The 26,551-nt window shown below is 33.7% G+C and overlaps 1 protein-coding gene across 2 annotated transcripts in view; it reads right to left on the reverse strand.

The window, feature by feature from the left end:
* cdh5 (cadherin 5) overlaps positions 1–18,195 on the reverse strand; it is a 29,752-nt gene extending 11,557 nt beyond the window's left edge. Inside the window, exons 1-5 of one of the 2 annotated variants that reach the window (XM_088613699.1) lie at positions 18,160–18,195; positions 7,261–7,318; positions 3,664–3,878; positions 2,424–2,709; positions 1,149–1,265 (exon numbers count right to left, since the gene is read on the reverse strand). In XM_088613699.1, the coding sequence (XP_088469825.1) occupies positions 1,149–1,265; positions 2,424–2,709; positions 3,664–3,855 (595 nt within the window). In that variant the 5' untranslated portion in view covers positions 3,856–3,878; positions 7,261–7,318; positions 18,160–18,195. Of the gene's footprint in view, positions 1–1,148; positions 1,266–2,423; positions 2,710–3,663; positions 3,879–7,260; positions 7,473–18,159 lie in introns of those variants that run through there. The other variant, XM_088613698.1, reaches the window with a different exon arrangement.
* Positions 18,196–26,551: the final 8,356 nt, after the last annotated feature.

Consider the following 26,551-nt stretch of genomic DNA (forward strand, 5'->3'; position numbering starts at 1 on the left):
TCTGTCAGGGGTGCAGTGAGATTAGTTAGCCAGGGCTCTCTTAATTTCATATACTGTACCCCTGCAGCCTCCCTAGGATTCATTCTCAAGATTATTTTTTTTTTATTTTGGCAATATACTGTGACAATATCCTAACTTTCAAAAGCCATTTTGTCAAAAGTAATAACGGATATTAAAATGTTGAAACCTTTAAAAGTTATTACGAGTATGGCAGAGGGATAAATAGACTCTTGAGAGCAAATCCCAAAGACCTTGCAATAGGAAGATCAGATTACATTCATCGTGTTTTGTAGTTATTCTTTTCACAGCTGTATACTCCACTAGCGCATTGCTAAATCTATCTTTTATATATTTCATTACGTTTAAATCTTGGCTGAAGTCTTTCATCACCCCTGTATCTATAATCCTCAACAACAAACCATTTACTACAGTAACTTCATTTAAATATCTTTTTCTCAGTATCAATCCTCATCTCACCTACAAAAAACATATCAACAGACTAGTCAACAAACTAAAAATTTGTAAGCCATGATGGTAAAACTAATATACATTTAAGATAATGTATTATAATGAATATGACTGGCATTGATTAAGATTGATTTTCTTGCCTAACTACTGAAGAAAGACTAACAGTCATTAAATTATACAATCTTAACAAAAATCATCTATAAGCATTTCCTCATATTCAGCATTTTCTAGACCTTCCCAGTTCTTTCTTTTGACAGTCTGAGAACACAAACATAATATGCAACATGACCTTCTCTCTTTTCACTTATTTATAACCAGTTACTCATACAGTATATAAAGTTGACCTTCCTACACAACAAGATCCATCTCACTAGACCAGAACATTGTTTGTAGACAAAGATTCATATAGCCAAAGACTCACTATACACCCAATACACTTACATTTTAAAGGGCTTATAAGAAATACATTTTGTCAAAAACTCATTTATATAGTGACAGACGATAATGTGGACCTCCTTTTTGTCTCTAGTGTCGGTTCATATTTTCTTTTTTCCTTTTGAATTTGAATTATTTATTGGACAGATCCGTGTTGTAAATCTTTCATTTTGTGACAGGCTAGAGGGTATTTGTTAAATATGAACATTTATCCCATTTCTCTGTGTAAAGGAATGTGTAAATACCTGTGGTTCTATCAATATGGAATGCATCTGTTCCTTCTATGAGCTCATAAACAACTTTGCCATTTTCAGTTGTTGCATCATCTGGATCCAGGGCTTTTACTGTTAACACACTAGTTCCTGCAAAAAAGAAATGGTGAGCAAATATTTCATTGAGGCTTTCCTGAATTGTGTAATAGTTTAGCTTAGAATGGGGTTTCATTTCTCTATTGCTTCCTAATGTCATGTATGTATATATTTGAAATATTTTGGACATATTTGGAAATTTCAATATACTGAACATTATAAAGAACATTTTTCATGCTGCACTAATACTGAGCCAAATTGGAACATCACTCTTTTGAAGGTCATTCGAGATAGTACTAAAGATGAAAATGTGCCCCATAAAATAAATATTGACTAAATACAAACCATGATTGCACTTTTAAACAGTGAACCATCTCTTTAGCTGCCTAATTAAAACCTTTGTTTGGTGCTGAAATGTGTGACATGAATTCTAAGGCAGAACATTATTTGACAATTTGAGACTTGGACTTCTAGAACACTGAAAGGATTTTGTGATTGATGTGGACAATAAAAGTCAGAAAATAAGTCAGTTCGGGGTTTATTGCAATTAAATGTTTTCATGGAAAATGTATGTTTGCGTAAGTGAAAGCTACTGCAAGAGACTTATTTTTAATTTGTTGTTTTTATTGAATGAAATATTTATATATATTTATAGATAAATAAATATCAATAGCAGGGGAGAAAGGGTGTAGGTAGAATCTATTGAGTGAAGATTCATTTTACTGTTTGTTAAAAATTAGTACCATTTTTTTGTCTCCTTAAAGAATATCATGTGCCACCATTGTACTTTCAGGAAAATTGCCTTAATCTCTAAAACTCCTGTTCAAAACTATTTAGTGTAAATATTTTAAAAGAATATGTAGAAATTTAGGGGATTTACTTAAAAAAACACTTTTCATAACACCAAATCAACTATTACCAGTTCCTCAAAACATCTTTTCCACACCTACATTGAGCTTTACTAGTTTTTCACTATTAATCTTTTACTGATACTTTAATCTTTGAACATCATCCTGTCTATCGTCAATGTTTCCTCAGAGCCATTGATAGAAACCTTTGGCAAACCCATCTGATTTTAAAGAACAGACTAATCACATTCTGAATAACGTTCTAAGTGGCAGGATTGATCTAAAGATTTCTTTTGTAAGAGTGTTATTGTACTGTACATGCTTCGCTCACTTTGCTTTTTCAAGAAATGTGTGAAGTACCTACCTTCTGGAGACCCCTCTTTAACAGAGCCTTTGTACTGACTTTGCTCAAACTTTGGAGCATTGTCATTTATGTCAAGGACTTTTATATAAAAATGGTCTGCTTCTTCCAGCACAACCCCAGTTAAATTTTCACGGATTTCAGCTTGCAGCTTATATATTTCTTTTTCTTCACGATCCAAAGGCTGGTTGACAAAAAGATCACCTTGAGCATCAACTTTAAAAATGGTGTTTGCCCCCTCTCCTTGGATGATAAACATTGCGTTTTTGTTGAACCTGGTACTTTTCAGCTGAAAATAAACAGATACAACAGGTTACCTACTTCATTCTACTTTCTTATAGAAGAATAAGATAAAGTCTATAGATAAAAAAACTTAGGTTCTTACATTTCAGATTGTTTTCAAGGGCCATACAGTGTAACTGTTATAAATATGTTATAAATACAGGACCCAAGTAATATAACAGCAATTATACTTATGATTATTTGAATTTAGTTTAAAAGCTTGATGAAAATAGATGGATAGATAGATTTTGATTTATTTTTCAAAAGCTATATACTAGTCATACTATTAATTAAAAATTCTTATGCAGTGTGATATACTGTATGAAGTGTCATTTTGTTACTGAGGTAAACTAGAATCTTGAGGGATTTTCAGGTTGTTAACGTTATTTTCTTATATTCTTAAAAGATTATTCTTGTTTTGTGATGTTAAATACAAATAAATGCACATTTTAAACTGCATTGGTATGATACACAGTACATTATATACATGTATACAGTATATAAAAACAACATTGTATCAAAATGGCAGAATCCCACTTCTTATGGTTAATGTTCAGGCCAATATTTGATTAGAAAACGTTTAACTTTCTTCATCAAATGTATTAAAATGGTGTATAATATACAATAATCTTCAGAATGTTGATTTTTTCCAGATTCGTTGCCATTGCTAGCACAAAGTAGCTTGGGATGTGCTGTGCATACTTGTATGTACTGTATGTAGTGTAAAATTATCCATGCATAGTTGTGATACTGTTTCATTTTGTTGGACTTTTTTTTTCTAAATTTGAATTTCATCAGGGAAATCTGATATCATTTCTTTAAGACTGAAATTAGAAATATTATTTCTCAACCATATGACATAAACACAAGAAAATCATTTTGCATAATCTGCTCCCCATCAGGCTGTAGTAACATTATTATGGGATACTAAATAGAATAAACTATAACTACTGTACATTACCTTTCCAATTTTATGCGGGAATGGTGGAGTTTGTTCTTCTTGAACAAATATTGAATTCCACTGCCATTCTCGTTTATGTCTGTGATGAGCAAAACTGTTCTCAAGTGAAGTGCCCATCCACAGCTGTTCAGGGCTGGATGAGGCAAGGATTAGGAAAAAGGAAGACACCGCCACCCATTGTAAAAAATCCATTGCCGGCTTCACCGATGAGCGGCCTGAAATAAAACTACAATGAATATCCTAGGATCGCTGTTTATCCATTCTTTATCCTCTTCATCCTATGGAGTCTCTAGGAACACCATGGCCTTGCACAGCAGACACAAGGCTCAAGACCCTCTCTGGGATTCTGGTCCAAACCAGGCAACACAAAAGTACTGTACACATAGTGAGACAAATTCAGATACAAGGATTTACCTAGTAAACGTGTGTTTGGAAGGTTAGAGGAAACAGGAGCTTGTAAAGAAAACCTACATAGACATACTGTAAGAGAACTTAGGAGGCTTTTCTCAACTCTACTTTTCTCAGAGTACATTGTGGAGTGATCTCAGTTTAATTGGACTATTCTAATTGTCTCTACAAAAAAGAACTGTGATTCATGTCTATATCAAGCCGTGCTCCTAAAATGTGAGCCAAAGCATAATGGGTGACTGATTAATCTGCGAAACAGGATATGTAAATATAAACCTTGAGGAAATAACATGCATGTTTCTAATGTGTGTGCTTAAAAGTCATCATTAGCGTAATTTTGTTGTTTTTCACTCCCTTCCTGCGATTCAAATTCCAGCTTTTTTCTCAAAGCCTCCAAGTATATTGTAAGTCAGTGAGACTAGTTGCTGTAAAAATGTTTAACACAATGACCCCAGATCTGGAATATCCATTTTTATCTGCTTTTGTTCTTAATCAGTCAGTTTTACAAAAATACAGATTTCACAGGCAATTATCTCTATTTTTTACTTACATAAAAAAGAAAAATAATACTGTAATAAAAAGGGTTACAGTGGACCATATTTTTACAATGAATAGTATGATCTTAATTGTAGCATACAGCAATATGCATGACAGTATAATTGATACATTGGTTTTAATTCATATAAGATATTTATTTTAATAATGATTATCCAGAAATCAAATACATGCCAGAGTCTCAATCCATCACTTTTAAAATTAGTTCATATTCGTCATTCAATAGGTCTCATTGCAGGAGTGTACAGTACATATACCAGTCTTCCGAATATTAAGAATGAATTATAGAAATTCCTCTTTCCTCATGTTATTTCAAGAATCTCATCTCCAATTAATATGAAACATTAAAAAGCAGACGCTGTATTAAAAAGAACAGAACACATTCTGTTTTCAGAACAGAACAAAAATAATACCAAAAAATAAAAACAAATGCTTTACCTTAACACATACACACCCATTTAGCTTTGGAACAAAATGGGATTTAATTACCATATATGGTCTGACAAAAAATATTTCTAAATGGGTGGTAATTTCTATCACTAACACAGTGACTTATTTGATCAGAGCCCTCTGGCCACTGGAATTTTATTTTCTAGTCCACCAAGCAACCCACTACAACATGTTTTAGCCAAGAATAATACTCAGAAATTGTTGAAAACAATAGAGTATTTTATTACTGCTAAGCTTGTACAACAGATGTTATTTAAACATTTTGGGCTAGCCACAGAGGATCAGTCCATTGTTGTTTTGAAAGCTTACTAGGTGGTTGGAATTTTATGATTAATATATTTTTTAGCAAGACTAAAAAGATTTGAAAAGACAAATGAGAACACTTTATTCCTGGCCTAAATAAAGTGATGTCCAGCTCTTGACTGGCTTTGGATATGCTGAACAAAATGCACTTATAATACACAAACTCTCATTTTGAAAATCTCATTCAGCCTAAGAAGTTACAAGCTATTGATATGGTATAAAGTGGTTTGGTAAATGACATGACATGAACCATATACATAGAAATCAAGCCACCCAAATGGTATATTTTAAACTAATCTTCATGCTAAGGTCTTTGTTACTAACAAAACAAATCAGTTTCATTTGGTCTATGTTTACCAGGGTATTTCACGCAGAAAACAGTGTGCAGTCACATAATGACTAAAATGTCCTTAGAGTAAAGTAATCAGGTGACTGATTCATGATATACAGATAGCTAAAAATGAGATTAATGAGATAAAATGAGATTGTTATCATAGGATACTATATAAAGACACAAAGTAACAATTCTATATTTACAGTATATCTTTAAAGCCAAGTAGAAGAGACAAAAATAAATGTCATTATTATACTGATCTCTGATCAGTCTTAGTTATCCTAGTCAAGAGTTCCTTGTTTTGGCAAGAGTGCTGATGTAGTCTGTTTCCAGTATATTTTAGGAAGACAATTTTTATTAGTTAATGCCTAGAAAACACTAAGAGTTTCTATAAGAGTGAAGAATGGTTTACATATAAGAAGAATGGTTACACATAGAATTTTAGTAACTTTATAGGTTTCTGATTAATAAAATATGTATAATTAAGCATCCAATGTCATCTTACACTGATAGGATGTTATAAATACATATGTGCATTACTTTCTTTATTCTTTAAGTTCTTTTTATTCAGTTATGGTACAAATTTGAACAAAAGAAATGTTTTTCAGCTTAATATTTCCTTTCCAGTGGATGTCAATTCTGTACAGTCTGAAAACACAATAAAGACTTGAACCTCTGGACTGATCAATCCACTTTTTTTCTTCAAGCAACAATATCAGCTTCAGGAGTAAAGTCCACTAAAATTGAAGGTAGTGTATATTACACAGTTGCTGAGGAGAAGTTCAGAAATAAAAATGAATCTATGAAAAGAATTATGCTTTTTATACAAATTAAACCATTTTCTCGAAATTCAGAAATGCACCATGAATTAAACATTGTAATGAACATTCCTCCAACAAAAACCCAGGCACATCCATGATAACAGCATAGCCTAATTTTGCTGTGTTATTTCCAGCTTTAACTTATTTTTAAAGTCTAATTTAACATTACTGGATACAACTGTAAATATCAGGGGAAAAGTGAGTCCCAGCTGGTAAATCACTCGACATCTAACTCCACGGAGTGGAGTTCTTTGAGCTTGTTTCAGACCAAACTAAACCACCTGCCACAACTGCATAAGAAATGACGAGTTATTAACACCTACCTATTAACAACCTTTTCATTTCTTCCTTTTTTATTTTCTTCACATAATTAAAAATTAAACAATCAGAACAGGAAAAAACAAATGGTAACATTGTAACACTTGTTTCAGCTTTACATATTGTTCGGGATCAGGGTAGTGTTATGACCACCTCTGACTGTTAAGAGTCTCCTCATATGTCAATTATAGCACTTAATCCAAATTCTAGTAACAAAAAACTTATTTTTATGAAAACAATTTTTAAAATAATGCCTTAATACTCAAGCACCTGCAACTTGATATCCATACTTACAGAATTACATTGTTCTCAGAGCGCTATTTCAGTATTCAGTTATTAAAGACAGTACTAAAAAAAGCACTTTCAATCAGAAATAAATGACAAATGTAAAATTTGTCGTTTTCTTACCTGATGTTGATTTCTTCTTTTTGCTTTATTACTTATTATTCCTCAGAAAACTGTATTCCTTAAAAACAAATTAATAAAAGGAAATAGTGATATATCCTTTAATTATGTCTTTCATAAACAGGGGTAAACATGTACGGTAGTCACACTTAGCAGATATAAACCTGTCTGAGCTGTAACACTTGGGTTCAGCATTCCCAGCTGACCATGTTTCCCCAAACTAGTGACCTGCCTATTTCCTTTTGGCAGGCTTCCTGTAATTGTCCTTCTCTTCTGTAGGATCCAAAAGTTACTAATAGTGGAAACCAGATAAATTCAGCCTAATTACCAGTAGAACAGCATGTCCATCAGGGAACAGTTGAAAGAGGCTGGAAAAAAACCCCTGTCTATTGCATCCAAAGAAGCTAGAAAATCATGTTGGAGCAGCTGAAGCATGTTAAGCATTTGCGTTGTAGCAGAAAACTGAGAGTGTGGCAGACATCATCACATTTCTGTGCTGAGTTCCGTGATGAAACAAAGAGAAGGAAAGTAAAGCAGAGATTCATTATTCATACCTAAGAGATAAAGATTATGATAAATAGGTTATCGAAGTTAATCCCGTGAGATTCCCACATAGTGGTATTACATTTTTCAGGAAACTAGAGTATTTGATAAAGAAATCTTGTATAAGCTGGTAAGTGAGATGAATGCGTTTTCCCGGCTACTGAGTGTTTCCCTTGAGTACCATCGGTAATTTAGGGAATTGGTTTTCCAGCTTGATGTGTGTACTATCAAAGCCCTTCTCCATCTCAATGCATTTACCTACTCCAGTTAGTCAGATCAGTCCTGTGAGCACTACAAGTTTATTTAACTGGGATCTCTGCGAAATATACCATGGCTGATAGAGACAGTGTAGTTAGTGTGTATGTAAGAGTGGAAAAAAAAATCTTTATCAAACACTAGAAAGACTAGATGTTGAGAATGTACAGTTATTTTGTGATTTTTTCCCTTGTAATACTGACATGCACTTTTGCATTGTGACAAAATATAATCATTTGTACTCATGTCTGCAAGATATAACGACTTTATTCCAGACTTTTTTGGTATATGTACATTTTCTGTTCCAGAGCAACACTTAAGATTTTAAAACATTAAGGTAATAGTTTGATTTTCAATCTTGAAATATGAGGTTATGTCTAAAACTAAAACTGTATACTATACTGTATACTAGAACTGTACAGTAGGTAAAGTCAAAAATCAATGGTTTTTAACAGAATGAGATACTCTTCTGTGTTATGTTTTATGGATGCATTAGGGTATTCTGTTACAATTTAAGTTAAATTGTGTCCTGTGTCCATAGGTGTCAATATCATATACTGAAAAAAAATTGTTGACACTCCATTTAGACCCTTTCATGACTTCTGAATTTAATCAATTTTAAAATGTTTAGTTTTGAAAAGGTTTAGGCTGAAAAGATTTTTAAAGCTTTGGATTTTGTAACATTCTGACATCTTAATAATGTACTTAAAACATTTCCGTGACATTGCAAAAACTTTTCTGAAAATCTAAATTAACCCAACCTCATCTTTACAGCAACTTTTGGAAAGGTTGTTGTTTTGTATTAGCTACATTACCTACTGTACAGGCCGCCAGTTGTGATTTTCAAAGATGTTCATTTTACACAGCCCTTGTGACTTTCAAAGATAGTAAACTATACAATACCGAGCAGATACCCCCAAACAAAATACATGAAAAGTTATATATTCATCCATCTTTTTCCTAACCATTTCATCCAATTCAGGGCAGCAGGTGAGCTGCAGCCTATCCTAGCAAGCAACTGGCGCAAGGCAGGATACACCCTAGACAGGATGCCACTGCATCTCAGGGCACACAGACACAAAAGCAGACACTCATGCCAGGTCTGAGTTTCCCAGAAGCCAATTAACTGGTTTGTCTTTGGACTGTGGGAAGAAACCCACTGAACATGGGGAGAACATACAAATGCCACACAGATAGCACCTCAGGTCCAGAATTGAATCCAGGGCTCCAGAACTGCCAGGCAGTAATACTAACCACAGTGCCCACTAATACATTATTTTCTATGTGCAAGTTGATGAGGAGCTAGCAGTAACAGGGGTGTAGGGGTGTAACCCCGATGTCCTGGCCAAATTTCCCATTGGGCCTTACCAATCATGGCCTCCTAATAATCTCCCTCTATGAATTGGCTACATTACTCTGCTCTCCTCCCCACAGATAGCTGATGTGTGGTGAGCGTTCTGGCGCACTATGGCTGCCGTCGCATCATCCAGGTGGATGCTGCACATTGGTGGTGATGGAGGGGTGTCCTCATTACCTGTAAAGCGCTTTGAGTGGAGTGTCCAGAAAAGCGCTATATAAGTCTAAGCAATTATTATAAATTATTATTATTATTATTATTATTATTATTATTAACAGATATCTACAATAAATGTTCGCAATAAATGAGGCCAACTCAGGTTTCTCATACAATGTAGAGTACTTGTAAACTACAGTATTTGGATCCCTGTACTAAATATTGCACCAACATTCTTCATGTCATTATATTTATATACCACAGTCTGAATATTGCAGTGCTTTCAACAGTTCATTGGTTTTAATTGCTTGGGGCTTCTAAGGTGTAAATCAACCAGAACTTACTTAAACACTGTGTTTTTATTAGAAATAAAGTTGTTTACATTATTAAAATTACATATTTAAGACCTTTTGGGGGTAATTTTAAAAATGAGCACACATCCATTTCTTTTACAGCTCAATGACTGAGAGCAATTACATGAAAGATAAAAGCAGATCTTATTTGCAATGAAATAACACCAGGGTGCTTTATATCTATACATTACATTTTATTTTTCTTTTGGAGCATACATTAACCTGTCATTTTAATGAGAAGATAGGTCATTCATTTTCCTTTACATTTTTTTCCATTCAATTTCTATTCCGTTTCCAAGTTTACGTCTTTATTTTAAGTGTGCACACTGCAATCCCATTTAATGCATTTTTGATATTCTTCTGAAATGTTAAAACTCTATCTCTGCATCCTTGCTCATCCTTTATTCACACTGGAATTATTCATTTGATTTTGGTATTTGTTTTCTTTGGGCCACAAAAAAACTAACAAGCATGGTAGGACAATCGTTGGAAAATTAGATTTAACCTGGTCAGGAATCGTCCGCAGCATACAGTGAGTGAACACATTTAAAATTCCTTTTTGTGATCTACTGTATATTGCCAAATGGTGGAGAGTTTTTTTTTGCTTGTCCTTGGTAGCCTTGACAAAAAGTTGTTGCATCAAATGTCACATTTATATGAAGTTTCCTCTAGGGATCAAAATGAAAAACAAAGATTTTCTAATAGCAAAGCAAAGCAGCCACATTCAAGCTCAGTACTGCTTTTTCCATTCTCCTGGTGACATCCTGTTATGATACAAATGATACAAATGAATGCTGACATTCATACACCTAATCCAGGGCAGGAATGAGCTGGGTTTATGTTGATCGAAACAACCAATAAAATGTAACATTTAATTCTATGCATAGTTACAGTAAATTAACCATGAACATTAATTTAGTAAAAACATGAAAACAAAGTCACCCCCACTGTTCAAATAAAAAAAATCTTTAAAACTTTAAGCCTTGAATGGAAAAGAGGAGGATTTCAGCCAAACATCAGCACAACTATAATTTTAAACTTTAATAATTTCATTTTTTAAATTAATTTAACATTTTTTTGTTTTTAATTTGAAAAGAAATGCTCTCAATTAATAAATATGAAGTTAAAATTCACAGGATATGTAGATTCAGTTGTCCTTTGTATATTGTAACTGCTTCAGACTGCTTTGAAAAGTATATTTTAGAGTTATGGTCCTGTGAGTCGTGGTCATATTTTATGACATCACTGTTAGAGACTGCTTTGTGTATGCACTGATTCATTTATGGAATTTGCTAAATCACCTACTGTGCAATATGAAGCATGTTTATTTTATGTGTAAAATGTCAGAGCCACTGGTATTCTTATATGACCAGTCTTTATCAAATACATCCAGTCCTTTGAGTCATTTCCATCTGTCCACACATCCTTTTAAGCCACAAGTAATCTCAACTAATCTCACATTCACTTCCTGTGGTTGTATTTCAAAGGGATGGGAGAGAAAGGGTTGTGAACCAGAATCAGAAACCTTACATGTTCCAGGAAAAAAAAAAATCTTGTTCCTACCTTATCTATAAACTATACAGATGTATTCTTTAAAGGCATTTGCATTTCATACCAGATCATTTGCATTGCCATTTTGGATAGGCCACTGTTTTCTGGTTGTGGTGATGAAACTGTCAATTGTCAGCAAAAGTGTTTCACATACAGTAAGTAATATGACTACATAAAGTACAATTACCTGGGGCCATATGTAAATTTTCAAAGGGGAGTAAGGACTTGGATAACTCCAATTTTATGTGAAGAAGTCTAATAAAACCTGTTCTAATCTGTGCAATTTATTGATTTATAGTAGATGTGACTTTTAGCACATTTATAGGTCTAAAATTAGCAACACAGACGTCAGAAGATACATCCTAGTTCAAAGGAGAGGTATGAACATCTGAGTCACTGAAATCCTAAGTGTTTCCCCTAAAATCTTAAGGCATATTAGGGCATGTTTTTTTTATCAGAAAAGACTTCCATATGAGCTGCACGAACAAGAAATAAAAGAAGACAATTTTGGGCATATACAGTAATAAAGGATCTACTATCTCATGCAGACATTTTTAAACTGACCAGTACAGAAAATCATCAGGTGTTTCTGTCTTAACAGAAACATGTGAGAATGCAAATGTCTCCTTGTGTCAAAGCAAAAGTACGAAAATAATATCAACTGGTTTTGTCTTTTTCTTATGTTGGCCTCACATCGGGCAGTATAGGATGGTGAGTAATTCTCTTGACTCATACTGTACAGTATGTGAGGTGTTGTGGGTTTTAAGTCCTTGCTGCAGATATTGCTGTTGTACCTTAAGTGACTGTGTATTGTACCCCAATTGCTCCATTCCACATAGCTGAAAAAACAGAGACTAACATTTGCTGGGTTAAGGCTGCGCAATACACTGGTGTTCTATTCATGACTGAAATTATGTGCTCTCTGTTAACTTAACACCATGAAAACAGGATAAGCCCTGCCCTTATGAGACATTGTGAATTGAGTATGATACAAAGTTAACAGCATGTGATACATTCAGTTTGCCTCTAAACACAATTAATCAATCAGAGGCTGCATTGAAACAGTTGATTACTGACATCTTTTTGCCAAACATTTGTAAAATGAACTGACAGGAAACCTAGTAAATAATTGGTTAAGAAAATGTAATTTCTTGTAGGACAATTCAGTTATATGTGATCCTCATTTATTGTTAGCCTTCCATGCACCATTAAGCTCTTCAAAAACTGAGATTTTTTCAATCTTTCTTTCAATAGAAAGGCTACTGTTCTTCAGGTATTTGGTTTAGGTATTTTATTTGTTATAACAGGCCTCATTTGCCGTGTGAACTGCATGTGGTGATCCCTGCCACACAGAGGAATTCATAATTCAAAAGGAGCTGTGCTGCTGGGAGACAACTATCGGTTTCTGGCCTAGATTGAGTACACCACACTGGCACATCACTTGAAAGAAAGTAGGGAATTTTGAATAACAAAACCTTCTTAAATATGATCCCATTTGTTAAACAACATAGATGTATTACTCAGTAACACTATGAACTTAATAAACCTGGAAAAATAATGTCAAAGAATTTGTTGAGGGTAGATGTGGTTTTTATCTATTACTGAGAACAGAAGAGGTTCTGATGAGCTACAAGGTGCCTGTTTCGACATTCAAATTTGGAGTATTTTAGTAAAACAAATCTCTCATTTATTTTATACTTAGTTGAAGGTTAATAGACATTAATGGTTGCTATCTTTCCAACAAATTATTCTTTTTACCAACACAAGAGCTCCAGATCATATGTCAAGGTAGATGAAGGAAGATCCATTACAGATTTCTTTGATATTTATACATATAAAAAACAGAATGAAGTTGAAACATCCATATTCTGTACTGGGGCAAACTGTTCTTCTTCATTAATCAGACCAGCAGTTTTTCCACAATGAAGCACATCTTTGGAAGGTGAACGAAAGACTCGTATTTCTCCCATACAGCAAATCCCTATCTCCCTACCACAAACTTAATCGCCTTCATTTCTTCAGGAGTATGTTCTCATGGCTGGCCAGCTGCACAGGCATTCAAGAGATTTCCTCAGCAGGAAGCACATTGCAATTAAAGGTTTTGTTGAGGATGCTGCTACTGTTTCAGCTTACAGGAACTGTATTATTTAGTTCACAATATATGTGTGGTTTATAGGGATAGTGCAAAAAGGAAAGTGCAAAACACAAAGGGAGCTTTTAAGACATTTTCAGATTAAAACTTGCAGTATGTACTGTAGTGTTTCAGTTTTGCAGGTTATCAGCATTTTGTTTCATTTGTTTGCTTTCTGTTTCAGCTCTTCATTTTGGGATGCCAGATAATAAGCGGTTGAGATACGAAACTCCGTAACACCAGTCTTGCCCCGATGCAAAGTCATGAAAAATTCTAAACCTTTTAAAGGTCTATCTTGTTATTTGTAATAAGAATACAGATGGCATTTGTTAACGGGAAATAATTAAGAAAATTTAGAAATGCAAAAATTAAATCTAAAGTGAATGGAACACTTCCACTGCAGTACAAATAACATTGCAAAACGCAACACATTCTGAAATTTAATTTTTAGTGTATTAAAAATGTATTATTCTGCTTATATGAACTGCTATAACTAAATGAAAATGTTAGGGTTCATTTGAGCCAAAAGTGTTCTTGTTCTAGTTGAGCTATTTTCACCGTTAAATTAATATTATAACTATTCCTGCTGAATAGTGCACCACAAGAAGGGATTACCAGACTATTAAAAAAGATTGAATCAAGATTGAAAGACTTACTCTAGCTTTTATCCCAGCATGTTACTGCTGTTATCTGTTAGGCCATCATGGGTGGGTTTGGAATAATCTTCAAGTTTAAAACCCAATTAAGAGGACCAGTTGAATAAAATATAGAGCAGGCACAGGCTTCAATCTGAATACGGAGAAGCATGTTGAAAGATTGCTGCCACTGTAAAATGTAAATCTGTATCAAATTTTGAGAGAAACTTGAATGCATGTTTCATTAACAATACTTTGGAAAATGAAGTATAAAAATGTTAGTTCAAACATTGACGTTGGTAAGTTTTCATTGTTATCAGGGACATTTATAATAATGTAGTGCTCTTGGGTTCACGTGGGTATGCGCCCTCACCGCTGCCGCCTCAGGTTGGCCCCCCCACTGCTGGGAACTCGAACCTGGGTCTCCGGCATCACTCAACAGGGACCCAGCCAGTTGAGCTAAAGGGAGATCTCCCTTCAGCCCGACGGCTGCGGTCCCTGTTATTCACAGGGAAGGGCAGTGACGTCACTGCATTGGTAAGACGGCTCGCACAACCTGTAATGACGGCCGTATGCGTTACAATAATATATATATATTTATTTTTACATGTTTCATTTCAATATAGAACACTTACAAGCTGAAAATCAAACTGCCTCATGTATTCAAGGCCCAGTGGATTCCATTAACTCAATTAAGGATTACAAAAAAAGCTTTAATTGTTTATACTTATTCTTTATGTTGACTTAAAAAATTGAGCTTCTTCTTTAGCTACAATTGTTCTCAAGAAAGCTGAAATTTGATAAAGCCCTAGAGACATGAGGTTGGACAAATTTAGGTGATTGATTGAAAAGAACGGTGATGATTTTCTTCAGTTTATGCACTATCCTGTAAATCCAAAACATTTACGAATGCAAATTTAGTGTTGTGGCCTAGATGAAAACAGATATGCAATGAATATTATCGTCATTCATTCTATTGCTCATTTTTTGTATTTCTTATTCTTGGGCTACACCATTGATAGGTGTAACCAATAACAGATGGTTCTAGTCCTAGTACTACATTGTACAGTATACAGCTAAAAATGTACTGTACAAAGCATGAAAAGGTTGGTAAATGCAATGGAGGAAACATCTGGAATTCCTTTTACTAGACAGCAGCTGGTGATTCTAAGAAAGGGTATAATTTTGTTACAGAAGGTTCTGATGTAGCATTAAGAGGGATGGGATCAAACACATTATCCATCAGAAAATACTTTCTAAGCCAGTTATTAGCAGAGAAATCCGTAGGTGAATATCTTAAAAATTATTGTATGCAGGATTTTATTGTCCCCTACAGCTATGTACTGTATATTGCACCCCGATATCATTAGAAGAATTTAATTTTCTAGGGATTTCAGCTTACATACCATGACTAAAGTAGATACAGAATACAAGCGCATTTCAAACACATTAAATTAAATGTACTGAACATCTGCAAACAGAACACAGAACAGATTCCATATTTGACTTGAGTAATGTGTAACATTCTTATGATTGGTGTCATTTATTTCTAAAAATGTCTAAAATTAAATCTAAAAATCTAGACGGCTCCACAGCCAAAACATTTTGTTTCTTTTCTTTACCTTTCAGCATGGAATAAACCTTTGCCTGTTCCTCTTTATGCTGTTAGGCCTGCTTTTTTTAAACTATTTTATTTCAACTCTGATGGACTTTTTGAGTTTTTGTCCATAGGGTTTCAGAATCTGACTCTCTACTCCCATTAGCTTATACCCAATATATAACAGACCGTAGTGCACTAAACATGTTACAAAAGTCATATCACCTCCTTGAAACTCAGAGAGTGTTAAATTTTGCTGTGTACAGTGGTGCTGTGTGGCTCTGAACCCACCAGTGACTGTGATTAAGTCCTGGCAGAGGCAGGGCTGAGCTGTGCTCATTATATATAAAGCCTATAGGCAACCATATCGATAAAAAACATATAATTTTGTTTAGGGATACTATTCTTATTTTTCATTCTTTTAATAAAATAATGTTTTAATCACATATTTGGTTAAAAAGTCTTTTTCTAAGGTACTTAGTCAACAACTAAGGATTTTTAGTGGAACTCTAATCAAGTCAACAAAAACCAGAGAGCATCTTCTCTTAAAAATATATATTTCATGATGTAATCATGCAAATTAAAGATTTCACGTCAGTTTCACATGCTGTACTTAAAGGTCCTGGTGTGTAGATAGTGTAGAGTCTCACATTGAGTGGTGCCAGAGCTGAGCTCCAGTGAATCCTGGCACAAATTAAGCACACATCATTTCTAATTAGGCTGCTTACAAATTGTCTGCAAATTAATACAAATTGTCTGCTTGTATTTATTGAATTATATATGCAAACTGTGAAACACAGGTTTTTCGTGGTGAGAAGTGGATCTTAATCTGCTTTATTTTAGGCAATTAACTTGATCCATACCACCTCACGTATTGGGCAAATAAACTTCTGTCTTTATAAGGATTCAGCTTACTTAAAATTCATGAAGAAGATTTATATTTTATATTTTCAGAAAATGCATTTACAATATCAGTGAGTAGCCTTCTGACTGAAATCAATGCATGTAGTGAAATTAAGGAAAATGTGCTAAATCATGTCTTACAATTAACATACTAGCAACACATATCCTTGTACAGTACATATGTGTTTAAAAGTTGTTTAAAGGGTCCAAGTGGCAATATCTTGAGCGCATGTCTTATCAATAGTCACTGCATGATACAGATAAAGGCTGATACTAAATTACAATAAATAAACACAAACCCTCCATCAGTTTTCTAATGAAGGAGCTGTTACATCTCTCAGTAGCTTTCAATTACATTTTTAAGTAATGTGTGTAAAAATGAATCGGAAATTTCGGGCTCCTTACTAAGGTGCCTTGGAAAAATAAACAAAGCCATAATGAATTGTCACAAAATTACATATGATACATGTAATGTCTCAATGGTTTTGTTTTTGATCCTTTTTAATTTTGAAACAAGCAATTAAAAACTGTTTGATACATACTTTATGTGTAGTATACACTGCACTGTATATCATGTCTGTTTAAATGAGGTCAAAGAGTTGGAATAATTGGAATTGAGCTTCAAAGGCACAGATGGTTAAGACAGCCTGCTCACATATTCAAAGGATAACAAGGTTCACAAACTAAATGCACAAACTGTTAATGTCACGTACTATACTATACAATGAAGGAATCACATTATTTACTGTCAATCATACTAATGGCTATGTTCACAAACTGAACATTATAAGTACACATCTTAACTCAATTATGCTCACATTTTACCTGAACATACAATCTTAATATGAGCAATTAAATATCAGAAGGCTTGTTTGAACCTTTAGAAGTTTTTAAAACGTTCTGAAGATGGCATCAGCTCATTTCCGAGACTGGGATTTGACTTACTAATCTTTTCTTAAACAATACAACATTAAATGATTATAGGCAATTTTTAAATCCCTTTTTTTCCAACATCCAAAAAAAGCTATACTGTTATACTGTAGTTCAGAAAACAAAAAAACTTGCAAATCCATGAAATAAAGATTCGACAGTAACAATAAGCACAATGCATCATTTTTGTTTTCTGATTTTGTTTTCTGTTCTGATGAGTCATAAGTATAGCAGAATTAAGACTGAAGTGGCACTTAAGTCCAATTTATTCAGTCACCATGAACAAACGCAAAACACACACAGATTCATAATGAATATAAACATGGGAATACATTTAAACTCACTTTCTGAAAAAACCCCATTGTTTTTTCACTTTTGAAATATGCAATGCATAGGTGTCTGCACTAGAATGATGAGAAAAGATAGAAACTAACCACATCAATAAAATAAATGCAAAGAAAAAAGGAAGGTAATAATAAATGAACATTTACCAACTGCATAGCACGAGATTGCATTTCTTGCTGTGTGTCTTTCTTTGCCCATTTCCAAAATGACCTTTCTTAATGCTTCTTTGTAAGAATGTCTTCCTTCTTAGCAAGTGCTTGGTCAGGATTCTCTGTTAGTTACTACTGCCTATTTTGGTATAACTTAGCTATTCCATGCAATTTTCATTTTACACAGCATTCTCCACTTTTAAGTAGTTTTTGAGCTGTTGTTCATCCTGATAAATAAGATCAATCCATAAGTTAAACCCTGCATCTTTGAATCATATATACTAAGAGCCTGAATGCTCCAAGTTTCTCCATTACAGAACACTTTTTAATGAAATACAGTACAATTAAGGCCAATAAGTATTAACCTACTCATAGAAGTACAAAACAACCCAGGATATATTGACATTCTAATACTGTATAGATCAATATAAAATAAACACATATGCATCCTCAGTGTGATTTTAATTAATATAGTTAATCTTTTTTGTTTACTGTTTTAGAAATGCTTTTTGGATAAGATTATATTAGGACCAGTTAGCACGTATTGACAATATTGTGTAAATAAAAGTCCCATGGCACAGTTGAAAGCAGAGTTAACAGTGATGAGTTCAGTAGCACATTTGGTAAGATGCCAAAATCAAATACATTTAAAATAAGATGTTTTTTTGTACAACACAAAGTGTTAAATTGTTACAGTTATAACACTTAACGACCTAAATTAAGAGGTCAAAAGGGATCATGGGGAGTTCAAAAACAGGAACCGAAAGAAGCTTAATTGCACATTAATGAAAAAAACTATGTACAAAATGTCATAAAAGGGATTTCAAAATGATGTTCCACTGCTATACAAGAATATATATAGTGCCCATGTTTTTTTTTAAGATAACTAAAGCTTAAATAAAATATACAACTGAACTTTGCTAACAAAAAAGTTTGGCGGTCATTTGCTATCTATGGTATAACATATTGCATGGTACAAATGTCTACTCAGTTAACTGGCATTAACTATAGTAAATCTGTTCTTTAGCAATACAGCTTTCCAACTTCCTCCAGTCTGTATCTGAGCTGAGAGATGACCTTTGATAAACACCACTGCAAGCATTTAGTTATTTTATTGCTTAAAGGTTTTTAAATGTCATCCTGCCTTACAGTATATGTTGAGCCTGGAATTTTTCTTGATCACATGACCTTCAGGACTCCTAACCTGCAGTTCAATTGCTACCCTCTAGGTGTCTCTGTAGGAACTCTAATCTGAACAATCATTAGGTAAGCAGCACAGAAAATACTATTAAGTACAGTATACAGTTGGAAACTAATTATGATTAGCTTATTAGAGCAAATAAATAAAATGGAGCTATTAAACAAATGTGTAAAAGAAAATTACATGGGTGGATGGATGACATCTAAAAGCATCTTGTGCACGAGTGCAACAATATTTGCCTGCACTGCACACCAGTGGAAGTAATTTATTTGGAAAAATCCACAATTTCTCATTTAATTAATTAACTTATCAATTGACACACAAAGTATAGCAAAAGAAGGACACACGCAAAACAAAAGGCTAATATTGACACTGGTCAGAGGAAGTTCACTTGGAAAAAGTGTACCATTCCAAGATACAGGCATTTCTCAGAAAGGAGTATTTACAGCAGATTACTGATTGACACAAAACAAAATTAAAGAACTGATCAAAATGTCTGATGAATCTATGAATGTAAAATAATCTATGCTTATGCACATTAACTGTAGCAATTACATTATATATTGATATGATTAAGCTAGTGTGGTGGAATGATTATTTAATAAATTGTTTTAAAAGAGGATATACAGTATCAACCTTCTTGTGCTGGAGAACGTAGACACCAAACAGAAAATCAGTAACTAAAAATTCCAGGCCCTATTTATATCAAATTTAAAATTTTGCTTTGTATGTTGCATTTCATTTTGTCTTATGTCATATTTGCTTAAGCATTAAGCTATGCATATAAATGACTGAAATATTGCATATATACAGTATACAGTATGCATATATATATATATTGCAGCCGTATTTCGGTCTTGAGAGTGACCTACTGTACTACTTTATACAGTAGATGTAATTTAGCAATTCTAGTGTTTTGCAATGTACCTGTAAGTTGTTGTAGTCATAATTCTAAGTTTTTGATAAATTGTATTTATAAGCTAATTTAATAACATTGGACAGTTATTTAACTATATTTTAACAATTACTATTATTCAGTTATTGTATATGTATTGAAGGTATAATTTAATGTGGTGACCTAATATGTACACTTTTAACATTCTAAATACTACCTACACTTGACTGTTTTGCTGTAATTATTTAGTAGGAATAATGACTCAATTTTTTTCTTTTAATAGTAAGAGGAGCACAGCAGGATTTGAAGCAGCATCTCTTAGCTGCTCTTCAGTGATTCAGTCCCATTCACAGAGGGCAGACATTTCTAACTCATATAGGTGGAGATTGTCAGTGCTATTGAAGATGTCTGCCAAGCACACTCTAGACATATTACGGGTAACAGGTTCAGTAACATTGTAAACAACAGAAAGTATCTACTGGTTAAAATACTGTAAGTGGTATTGCTAAAACATTTGTATTTTAAAGGACATGATTTTAGTTAACCAAAGAGAAGTTAAAGTGCATAATTGCATAACTTTAGAGTCAACATACATTATCATCATTTTAACATTATTTCATATTGTTGTATCATTCAAGAACTCAACATTGTCTATTGTATATACTGTAGGATACAGTTTAATGTAAGGAACAGGTTTGAGGCATGGTGGCAAGGTTCTCCACACTACTGCATTGCAGCTTCTGGGTTGGATTCCATTTGGTAATTTTATCAGCATTTATTGGGAGCACTGTGGTGTAATGGCTAGGCCTGTAAAATTATAACTGGAAGATTGTGGGCTCAAACCCTGAGCGAGCCATTACTGCTGTGTCCTTCAGCACCACATTTTACTCAGATTGAGCCCATAAAATGCCCTGTTGTAATAAAGGGGACTGTCCGGGTTGTCATTGTAAATGAGAATTTGTTCTCAATTGACGTATCTGGTAAAATAAAAGTTTATTATTTGATTGTGTTTATAATACCTCTCTTCAAAATGATCGCTTGTTTTTTACACAGCTTAATTTCCTTTCATGAAGACAACAATAATAATAAAAAGCAAAGTGAATGTGAAATGCAGGATTAAGTTCTTGTTTTAATCCTTTTATCTTTTCATCTCTTGAATGCTTTATAAAAGCCACTGCTAACACTTAGTGGCATACACACCTTCCACCCTGTTTATCTGTCGGTATTATTTTAGATTAAGTGCCTCTAATCCCATTGAAGAAATCTGATTAAACCTGTGCATGAAACATGACTGTGAAGCTTAAGTGATTTTCTTTGTTCCATCTGATTGCTTGTATGGATTTACAAGAAAGAAAACCAGTTCTGCTCTATAAAGTACACACATCTTACTCTATTTCATGGAAAATGATGGAAATATTTCAGAATACCTGAAATTTAAGTTAATATTTTAGCACAGCTTTCCTCTTTTCTGTAACTTTAACAGATTCATAGTATAAAGAATTTATGAGCCTTTTCTTTTCTTAAAACATAATACATGCTGATATAAATTTGCTTATTTAACTCAAGGATGCTAAAAACAAATCTAAATGTGTTTGCTCAGCATTGAAGGATAATAATAACACTTTAAAAATAAAATAGTTTTATTGGGGTTATCATTCAAGTTATCAAACCATACACATTATTTCCAAAAACCTGGCCTGTATTATTCTGAGTACATTAAAGTCAGCTATATTTACATTCTGTGCGCCTAAAATATGACTAAACGTCATCTTGATTTACTTTCTGTGTACATGTTAGCATTTGTAAATCAACCAAGCCCTTATAAATATTTTAGAGTGCAGGGAAACCAAACACCAGTAGTCTTCTCTGAAAGTCATTAAAAATGAAATTATGGATTGCTTGTAGCTGCATTCCCCACATTCAATGATGAAATACTGCTACTTCCATCTAGCGAAGAAATGAAATATTGCTTTGTTTGAAATGTTCAGCACTACATGTCAATGATATTAGAGGCCATCTTGTGGTAGGATTTAAGATTACAGCTCTCGTCAGCTCCAGCTGTTTTTATGCAGCACAGCATAGAAACCAAATTCTGAGAATTCATTTACATTATACTGTATATGTGATCATAAAAATGTATCAAATAAGGAAATATGTGATATCACTTGGCTGACACAATGTTACGTAACTTAGATTTTGTTTCACAGCCACAATAGAAATTTTCCAAATGGCAATCAGTGATTTATTTTTTGAAGAGGCAGTGCACTGGCTAGGGTAAACCCAACAGATATGTTTGTCTGAAGAAGAGTGGCACATGAGACTTAGAAAGATGTAGATAAACAGTTAATACCCCATTCCTGAGAGTCACAAGGTAGCCAAGTCTAAAGACATGACAAAAGCTCTAATATGTGATAGGAGGTGTTTTAGTTGGAATTGCCACAGCGCTCTGTTAAATCCTTATTGTAACTGTGACTGAGACTGTTCTTTAGAATGAGAGAGGCACTGAAAACTGAACAACTGATTAGTTACAAGATCAAATTAATCTGACTAATTTGTCACACAACTCACAGTTATGCGAGTGAAAACAACTAATTAAATAAGTTAAATATTCATTTAAAAGGAAAAATGCAGTAGGCTGACAGGTTTGAACTTTCATATCTGCAATTTTAATTAATAGAAACAGAAAAGATACTCAGATACTCATTTTCTTATAAATTCTGAATAGAATGCCTTATGCAGAGCAAATAAAGAAGCGGATATCTGCTGAAACTACATAAAGGACTTCCAGAGGCACTCCAAAACTGATTTGACCGTTCTATATAAAAAGAGATTTAAATGCGCCATTCCAAGCAGTACTGCTGCCACCGTATGTGACTTTGATGGTTAAAAGAATTACAACATCAAGTTAAGCGTCTAAAAATGAATTACAGTATATACAGTATGGTTTATACTACAGAAGACTCCGAAGCATCGAGCTTCTTCTCTTCCTGTTCACCCACCTATGCACCTTCACTCTCGCTTTGAAGTTTCCAACTATTTCTCTTTTAATCACTCTCAGCTAATTCTTCCCTAACACAGGATACATGGACACCCAGTTCAACACAACACTCCCCCCACTTCTACAGGTCTGGTCAATTACAAATTCATTGGCTGATATTTAAATCCGAAGCAAGAGGAGCTCTGCAATGACTGATAACACAAAAAACACACACTCTTGGCCAGAATATTACAAGTAAGACAAAACATGACTGTTACAATATTTCCTAGTGGTTGGAGATTTGTGCTAGCGTAAAAATGTATTTTAGTCAGATTTGATTTTGTCTGTTGCTAATAGTGTGCTTCCTCCTTTACCTGCATGTCTTTGTCTACCGGTATCGAATCAATGATGATGTGGGATTTGTGATTCTGGTGAGTTTGTTTTGTCTGTCTATCCATGTGCATTTATGGGAAAACTTGAGTTTGAACAGGGACAATTCATGACTAGTACAGTACATTTCAATAGTCCAACAGGCCCCTCCAGCATTGGAAGATATTGATTGTCAGAGAAGCAAGAGCTTTTGTACTTAATATTGTACTATGTACATTTATCTACTGTGTTGTCATTTTCCGCACATTTACAAAAAAACATATTAGAATTTTCAAAATACTGTGATCCTTTTTGATTAGCTTCAAAGATGTAGGACTATGCAATGAAAAATATTCAATTATATTTAAAAACTGTTTATTCTAAATTTCTTTTTTTTCTGAATCTAAAACTCTTGCTATTTTCCATTTTCACACTTAATCCTTTGGGGGGAAATAAAAACAAATATTTAGTAGGAAAGGGTGACTAATAGCTAATGTCTTGTCTTACTTTAAATGTCTTAAACTAACTTGTAAGACTAAAATAATTCATTCTCAGATGGGTTAATAAAAGTGAAAGCGGTAGAAATGCAGCAGAGAAAAAAAAACTCACTAGAAGGACTTTTTTTTTCTTTGCACTTTATTTTTAGGTTATAATAAGTCCTGCTAATGAGTGCAGTATTTAAAAAAGGTTTAATGTTCCAGTCAGTGCTGAATTTCTTCTCGGTTTGTTTTCACAGGTGAATTCCCCATTGTAAAAAAAAAAGAACCATAACATCATGAAGTAATAAGAATTATGTCTTTTAATATGAGAGAGAAAACATGGCTTTCCTCGGGAACACTGGAGGAGACAAAATGGATCTGTCTCCTGGCAAGTTCAGTCTTTGGAGAGATATAGAAGGTCACAGAAATCACTATGCTCCATATTTTTGTTTTTTATTTTTGAAATGTACGCCATATTCATTATTTGTTGCAGATGTAGGACACACAGCTTGGCAAAACCATCAATCATAATCAATAAAACATTTAGATGGCTTATTGTTTTTCTGAAAAGAATGACACACCTTATGCTGGATCTGGGTGTATATGCAGCAATGAATAAAACTTTGTGTCATCCCTTTAATATATGAATGAATTTCAGTAATTTGATTTGACTATTTGTAGCTTGAGGGAAATAAAAGCTTGTCTTTGGTATGCAGAGCTATGGGAATTTAAGCTTCATTTACTGTATACACAAAGATGTGTTAGTAATTATTTGCTTGTCACCAAGACATTCTTTTTCACAGGCAACATATCAGATTTAGAGAAGTATACATAGTACACATAGTTAGGAACGCATTCCTGTGTATCATAAGAATGCATTGCACTTTCATTCCTCCTGTGGTTTTTTCTGGACTGTCTTCAGTTGATTTGTTGGTCTCTACAGATGACAAGAAGTACCAAGGGCTAAATCCAGTTGAAATTTTCATGAGCATCCTCCATCTGTCAACCTTTTCACATTTGTTTTCTTCAGAAAACCAAGAACAAACTGCATTTTTATCTTCTCTAAACTTGGGCAAGCAGCTGTTGAGTCAACCATTGTTTATGGTCAGGAAGTCTCGTCAAAGATCACAAAAGATTCTCAAAGAAGAATAGAAACTTCTTACAGGATCAAAGGCTGAATGGCAAGCACACAATGTACTCAATTAAAAAAAATGTTGGAAGTGACTAAAACAGATGGCAGAAATCCGAAATTTCATAGAACTGTGCAGGATTCATGGTTGCTAGTCAATGCAAACAGCCTGTTTACCCTCATTGTGATGAAAGACTCCAAATGTGATTCAGGGAAATGTGTGCCACAGCATGTGCTTACATGATGACATTAGATAACACTTGGCAGATAATTCAAGTGACAGAATGTTTTGCATTCTAAGCATTTAAATTTGAATGCACATTAATGCAAGCATCACTGTCATTGTGAGACTACTTGCATGTCAGGTAACAAGACTCAAGACATTTCATTCCATCACATTCTACAGCATATCCAAGCCTCTTGCCTTAGGTTACCATAGTGGCTATTAATATTGGGTTCCTTAATTTAATCTCTAATATTGCTAAATTAACCCAGCAATTAAAGATGTATCTTATAAATAATGTATAATAATGTGTTGCATTATTATACTGTATTCCCACAGTATTAAGAGTTTTTAAATGTTTAAATGTCCACACAATAGTATCAAGAAAAACTGATACTCATTATAGAAAATGCATGGATTCAAGTCTTTTTGAGCTGCTGTCAGGGTAAAATCAAGATTAACGTGTGTAGTTTGCATCTTGAAAGTATATAAGGTTTTCTTCGACCAACACACGAGTGCTTCGAGCCCATTTTAATTATTTATGCTATTTATCTGGCTGTGCGTGTTTACTTGAAAGATTCCCAAAATAATACTAAACAGCTGTGGTCTATAAAGTATCTTACAAGACAGCTGGTTATTGTCACTAGGTTCAACAAATCTAATTTCATTTACATTTTCAGAGAGCAAAAGGCAAAATAAAAATGCTGGACCATATTTGAGAAGTGTAAAAAATCATTTCCTCATGGCAATCAAACCAGAACTAAAAACCATAGATGTTCAAGGATCCAAATTAATACTCTGACATACATTACTGGAGAAGTCCCAGCATATCTGAAGCTATGGGTTTAAAATGTATTGTACAGTATCTTGATTCAGTGAAGTAAAAATGCAGCAAAATTCAATAAACTCTCTGATTTATTGATTTGACTCTGTGGTTCACAGATTCATTCAAATTGTAGCTTTTGAACTTTTGTATAAATCATAGAATACTGCACGCCGCTGATGTGTATTATTGTGAATCGGGCAAAGTGAAACGTCTACATCCAGTATAAAGAATGGTAGTGAAATTATCACCTGCTCTATTCATTTAAAGAAGCTGATTGATAAACACAAATG

The sequence above is a fragment of the Lepisosteus platostomus genome, chromosome 20 (assembly GCF_059453375.1).
Source record: "Lepisosteus platostomus isolate fLepPlt1 chromosome 20, fLepPlt1.hap1, whole genome shotgun sequence".
Taxonomy (NCBI): domain Eukaryota; kingdom Metazoa; phylum Chordata; class Actinopteri; order Semionotiformes; family Lepisosteidae; genus Lepisosteus; species Lepisosteus platostomus.